At 43.5% G+C, this 6,718-nt stretch overlaps 1 protein-coding gene across 1 annotated transcript in view; it reads right to left on the bottom strand.

Annotated features, from left to right (window-relative positions):
• Positions 1-6,718, bottom strand: part of pgm2l1 (phosphoglucomutase 2-like 1) — a 16,800-nt gene that overhangs the window by 4,912 nt on the left and 5,170 nt on the right. The window contains exons 3-11 of the mRNA XM_015386012.1: positions 6,105-6,211; positions 5,259-5,343; positions 5,012-5,095; positions 4,666-4,862; positions 4,376-4,565; positions 4,201-4,295; positions 3,938-4,118; positions 3,540-3,633; positions 1,639-1,768 (exon numbers count right to left, since the gene is read on the bottom strand). Coding sequence (XP_015241498.1) covers positions 1,639-1,768; positions 3,540-3,633; positions 3,938-4,118; positions 4,201-4,295; positions 4,376-4,565; positions 4,666-4,862; positions 5,012-5,095; positions 5,259-5,343; positions 6,105-6,211 — 1,163 coding nt within the window. The remainder of the gene's footprint in view (positions 1-1,638; positions 1,769-3,539; positions 3,634-3,937; positions 4,119-4,200; positions 4,296-4,375; positions 4,566-4,665; positions 4,863-5,011; positions 5,096-5,258; positions 5,344-6,104; positions 6,212-6,718) is intronic.

Raw genomic sequence — 6,718 nt, 5'->3', positions numbered from 1 at the left:
AGAACTGTTTTCCAGTGTGGTCCTGTTTCTCTGACCGTGACTGGGTGGAGCTCGTCTGCCTGGCTGTGTGTTTCCTGGACGTGGCCGCCTTTTACAGCTGCTTTTTGTGTCTCTGCTTCTGTCTCCTTGAACCCCAGTCGGCCTGGTTCTGCTGGAGGTTTCTTCCTGTTAAAAGGGAGTTTTTCCTCTCCACTGTCGCTACAAGCATGCTTAGTGTGAGGGATTGTATTTGAGTCAATGAGTCGATGCAATCAACTGGTTTTCCTTAGATAGAAAACTTTGAATCAATTTGACTTTATGATCTGGTGAACTGTGAAGTTTCTTGAGATGACATGTGTTGTGAATTGGCGCTATATAAATAAACTGAATTGAATTGAATCTATGGTCATGACCTGTGGGTTTTGACCAAGAGAACAAGATCCTGAGTACAAGTGGCCAAAATGAGTTTTCCCTGCAGGGTGTCTGGGCTCTTAAAGACAGAGTGAGAAGCTCAGTCATCCAGAAGGAACTCAGAATAGAGCAGCAAAGCAGTGGCGGCTGGTCAATAGAGGGCGCTAGTGCTCCGCCCCACCCGCACAATGACCTCGATTAAGACATAAAAAACAAAACAAAAATTAAATTATAATATTAAAATATTTCGAAATATATTAATATATTTTTTAGATGTGTAAAGCTGTTTTGTTGGTCGGATAGGTGACCTATTTAAATCTTTCGCCATTGACTCTGTTGAAACGTTGTATGCACAGTAGTGCCTCTGCGATGCAAAAGGATAGGGGAGCTTGGGGGGGCAGGAGAGCTGCACCCTCGGCTCGTACTGAGCTGACAGGAGCTGTCATCACAGTCGTGGTGTGGCTGATTGACAGGTCGAGTCGTGGTGGTGAAGTCCCTTAAAGCAAACTTACCAAGAGAAGCTGGAGGAGAAAGGATTTAAATCTGATCAGCTGAACATAAAAATTAATCAGCAGTCCAAAAACAGAGGGAGACAGTTCACTCTGTCTTTTTCCAGGATCTGGTTTAGCTACAAGGCTTGGCTAACTGCATGCAGCGAGGCTAATGCTTTATTCTGCTTTCCCTGCCTTTCTTCATCCCTTTTTTCAAAAGTCAGGATCTGATCCAGCATGGATGAAGACAAGTAGGCTGATTTAAAGCACTTTTCAAAAAAGGCAAAGAAGAATGAACAATCAGGGATTCACATGGAAAAATAATATAATATAGTGTACTTTTTCAAGGAGTTTGTTCATTTGCTTTTAACTAAACACATTCTCAAAAAAATTGCTTTTATATCATAAAAATATATAAAGCTCACTAATAGCCTCTCCATTGTTAAACTGCTACATTATTTTTTATGTTTGTGACATCATACTGGACCATGTAAACACAAATATGCCTTCACAAAGCCTCAGAAGGGAAACAATTACGTACAAAAAGTAAACCTGTACATTAATAACAAGGAGCAGATTTTAATCTAACCGACAATTAGTTGTATTCAGAATTGTTTTGCATAATTTCTCCAGATTAGAGTATTTCCTGAAAGCTTCTACGAAGCAAGTTTCTACTATTATAATCCAGTTACGTCCTATTTTTCCTAGATGATTTTAACCTCTGAGCCCCATTGTGCCTCGTCCCGTAGTATCTTACGTCCTGTAGATGTTGTGCAGCTGCTGATTCAGACTCAGCTTCTGGGTCTGCAGATACGCCGCCATTTCTGCCACGACCACGGCTGCACTGACGCCATCTTTCTCAGGGACCATGCTGCCGCACAGGAAACCTGCCAAAACAAGACTGTCACTGAGTGAGATCATCTACAGTTAAATTTAAAATAAACTCACAACATTTACCTGAATGGAGCCTTAAAAGGGACAGAATTAACAACAAGCCAACAGAATTTATACCTGTCAGTAGATGTCACCATAAAGCTGATTAAGCTTCCCTACAAATGGAAGTCAGAGAATGACTGCAAAAATATATTTAAAAAAAAAAGCTTACAAAAATCTTTAATACCACCAGGAAATGTTATTAAAACGTAAACTAAGCTTTTTAGCTCTTTCTTCCATTCCCTATGCGACATTACCGGCACTGTGACTTCTCTCCAGTAGAGAATATATTTACAGGTCCTACTTTCTCAGCAGCAGCCCACTTTGAGAGAAAGTGGGCTGTATTAATGAGAAATATGTATTTATGGCGACATCTCCTGGTGGATAAATGCAACTACAAATGAGTGGAACTTGAATACTTTAAACTGTAGCCACTACCTCCTTTTCCTTCAACTTTCCTGGGGTCAACAGTGAGGAAACTATGGTGGGTAGGAAAGGAACCCTGTGGCTGATCATCCTCTGCCAAGCGTAAAAAAATCGCTTTGTCTAATGCTATGTTCAGGCAGCATGTGATTGAGGCAACAGTAGCAGCTTGTTTACATGCAAAGTATATGGTTGATCTAAAGATCCTGCAGCGCATTTGCATCTGAGCAGTCGAAGCAGCACTTCTGAGCATCTGACGTGCGTGACGTGCTTCACAAGCAGCAGCTGCTGGAGTTGGAAAAATTTAACTTTTGCTGCTCGACGTGCCACATCCACCAATCAGAGAAGCTGATCTGGGAGCTTGCAGGGGGACAGACACAGCACTGCTGATACAGAGTACTGTGATCATTTTAAGGCAGGATCGTAATCTTGATGAACTGATTGCACAGAGGATGTATTGAGGTGGATTTTCTCACTTAAAAATATATTAAAACTACAACTAGCAAAGGCACTATTGTCAGTTGAACACAGGAGCAGCAGAAGCATCAGCTTCATCTGGACACACTTTACTGGACGCTCTTCAGGAGCATCAAGGATGCTCTTGACGCGCGTCTGGCTTTAATTCAATTTAGTTTATTTCTTTTCTTTTCTTCTTTTCTTTTTCGTTTATTTCTTTTCTTCAGTGCTAATTCACAACACATGCCATCTCAAGGCACTTTACAGTTCAACCAGATAATAAAATCAAGTTGATTCAAAGTTTTCTATCTAAGGAAAACCAGTTGATTGCATCAAATCATTGACTCCGAGGCAATCCCTCACACCAAGCATGCTTGTAGCGACAGTGGAGAGGAAAAACTCCCTTTTAACAGGAAGAAACCTCCAGAAGAATCAGGCTCAGTGTAAGCGGCCATCTGCCGAGGCCAACTGGGGTTCAAGGAGACAAGCAGATACACAGAAAAAAGCAGAGATACAAAAGGAATGTGGACAAGCATCAGAAATGAAACAGCAGGCTCTACTTTGCTGCCCAAAGCACGTGAGGTGTGAATGTAGCATAAAAAAATCTGCTGCTAAAGACAAGCTAAGCCAGCAGGCATTTTAAGGCAATGCTGTTTCCATCACTAATAACTGGGTCCTGAGTTCAATTCAATTCAGTTTATTTATATAGCGCCAAATTCACAACACATGTCATCTCAAGGCACTATACAGTTCAACCAGATCATACAGAGTTCTGATGTGTTCTGGCTCCCCTGGAATCTCAGAAAGATATAGACTTTAAAGGGACAGCGGAGTCAAAGTTCTCACCTATGGATTCCTCAAAGGCAAATATCACCCTGTTTCCAGTTTTAGAGAGCTCGTGGATTCTGTTCCCGATCCATTTGAAGCCGGGCAGGGTTTCCTGTTGGAGAACAGAGACAAAGACTCTTCCTCAAATAGCTCAAAGGTTTGTTTATGCAGTAGTTTTATAAAGAAGAACCAACTCGTTTCATTTTCATTGTTATATTATTTCTCTGCAGCTCTGACTTGAAGCTACCAGATTATTTGCAGACCCAGTCTCTGTTTGGGCTTCTATTTAAAACATTTAACATAAATTAAATACATTAAAATGAAACAACTCTCAAAGTGCATTATGAGAGCTGATCAAAGAGCAGCAGCAGGAGGAACTTAGAAAAAACGACCAGTGAGACGATTTAGCGTTGGACCTCGAAGTGGAAGCCCTCCATGCGAGCGAACGCCTGCAGGATCTTTGACGACACGGTGGTGGCCAACATGTAGACGCTCTTGGTCTCCGCTGGATCCGGATGATTCTCCTTCCAGTTGAAGAACATCCACCATCCCAGCAGGGCGGCCAGCTCGTTTCCTGAGAACACCTTCCACCCTCGCCTGCAAAACCAGCAGACAGACTTTTGTTACATGCGTGAAACTCTCCAAATGACTCCCCCTGACTGCCGCAGGCCCCACATACCCGTTCTGCTCAGCCACAGCCAGCCGGTCGGCATCAGGATCCGTGGCCAGAACAATCTGAGCGTTCTCCCGGTCAGCCAAGAGGAGAGACAACTTCTAGAAAACGGAGAAAAAAAAATGTAAAATATATGAAAGAAACAAAAAACAAACAGGATGTTAAGAGAGATCCAGTTTACCAGGACAGACTCTCCCTCTTCAGGGTTTGGGCAGCGAACAGATGAGAACTTTGGGTCAGGGTCTTTCTGTTCAGGAACAGGGATGGGGGGTGCAAAGCCAAACACGCGGAAGGCCTGCTGGACGAACTCGTGTCCGACTCCGTGGAAGGAGGAGTGGATGAACTTTAACGTGCAGCTGCTGTTCAGATCCCTAAAAGACACAGAACAGCTCCTGGTTTCTGATTCCACCCAGAATGAAAGAACCTGGGAAAAAAAAGAGAGGATCCAGAGAGGAGTGGAGCAGGAGCTACCTGTGGAAGCAGAGAGAAGTCAGGTCCTCCATATAGAAGCTGTTGATCTGGGTCAGAGGGTCGGTCCTGAGCGAACTGTTTTTCACCAGCTCCTCATCCCAGCAGGAGTTGTTCCAGGGCTCCAGCTGCTCCTCAATACAGCGCAACACCTCCTTATCGTGAGGGGAGGCGATCTGAGCGCCATTACACCAGTACACCTGCAGGGGGAGAAACATGCTAGAACCTAAGCTGGTTCAGACACTCCCATCGCTTTACTTCAGGACCTTCTGAGGCTCTGTACACTCAGCACAGACCGGATGAGCACCACAGGAGGTCCTGTTTGGTTTCTCTAATCCCACAGCCTGACCTTGTAACCGTTGTCCTCTTTTGGATTGTGTGACGCAGTGATCATCACCCCAGCTGCTGCTCCAAGTTTCTTCACAGCGTAAGGCTTGAATACAAAACATAGAAAGGAAACATTTCGTTGATTTAGAATCGCTCAGCTGGGGTCAGAGAGCAGGAGACTCTTTCTGTAACGTCAGCCCATACGCTTTAATATAAGTGGAATGCTCCTTTAACAGCAGTAAAAGCTCTGCAGAGGATGCAATGCTCACCACGTAAGGAGTCGGAACGAATTTGGAGAAAAGATGGACAGGAATGTCTCTGCTGAGAAGCACAGCCGCCGTCAGCTTGGCCAGTCTAGGAGAGACAGAGACACAGGGGCTTCGTTAGGTTGAGATGAAGACAGGAAACCTACTGGGGACAAACGTCCTTTTCTGCTTGGGTCTTAGGACTCTTAAGCAGTGTTCTGTCTGGAAGTTTTCAGGTTGAAAACTTCCAGACCACCTTGAGACTTAGCATGCTAGGGCATTCTGTTTGGATAGAAACTGTCTATCTAATCTAACTTTTTGGACAGGAAAAAAAATGTCCTCCTTGGACCCAGTCCTTATTTTTTGGACCCACTTTTAGGATGAAAACAAACGTCTGACTGGGACACAAACATCTGTCCCAAACATAAAAGAAAAAACTATGTTTTCACAAACAACTTTAAGCAGGGCGAGGGTTTTTTTTCAGGACTTAAATTATTTTGTGAGTGAATTAAGATCTCTGGCACCAAACTTACAATCAGATCATAAGTCAGATGTTGCCGTTAGAATACTGCCTTCCAGTTAGGACAAAAATGCTTTGATGAAAGATACTTTATTTTGGGACATAGGATATAAATGTCCTCCCATTTCTAATGGGCATTTTTCTCTATGTAATCCATGATTGGTGGGAAGCCACACTCTTCACTCTTTTCACCTCCCTGCATTAAACTCTCCTCCTCATGCTGCTGTTTATCAGACTGACAGTCCACCGTGGGTTTCATCTAGAAATATCTATTTATGTATTTCTCCTGTTAGAACATGAACCAAATCTTCATCCAGAACCACAACCTCATCAGTGGCTCCTGGTCTCACCTCTGACTGCTGCAGCCGCTCTCCTCCTGACCCCTGGTGTCGAATCCAACCACCACTCCCCTGCTGCTAAGATCAGCAAAACACCTGAACAGGTACGCATATAAACCCTGAGAGGAGAAGAAGGAGGTCAGATGGACACAGCTGGGAGACTTGGCTGCAACCAGTTGAAAAGGCCCTACCTTAGTGTTGTGACCAAAGAGGATATGTGTTACTGGTGTAATAACTGGTCTATAATCAGACTGGACCGGTGTTACTGGTGTAATAACTGTTCTGTTACCTGACTAGACTGGTTTTATTCATGAAACAACTGGTCTGTAACCTGATTGGACTGGTGTTACTGGCGTAAAAAGAAAACTGATCTGTTACCTGACTTGACTGGTGTTACTGGTGTAATAACATTTCTGTAACCTTACTGAACTGGTTTTATTCGTGAAACAAGTGGTCTGAAATTTGACTGGACTGTTGATAATGGTATAATAACAGGTCTGGTACCTGATTTGACTGATGTTACTGATGTAATAACTGCTCTGTAGCCAGACTAGACTGGTGTTACTGGTGTAGTAACAGGTCTGTTACCTGATTTGACTGATGTTACTGATGTAATAACTGCTCTG

This window comes from Cyprinodon variegatus, unplaced genomic scaffold (assembly GCF_000732505.1).
Source record: "Cyprinodon variegatus isolate N-32 unplaced genomic scaffold, C_variegatus-1.0 Scaffold354, whole genome shotgun sequence".
NCBI lineage: Eukaryota > Metazoa > Chordata > Actinopteri > Cyprinodontiformes > Cyprinodontidae > Cyprinodon > Cyprinodon variegatus.
This window is presented reverse-complemented; position numbering and strand designations above follow the sequence as displayed.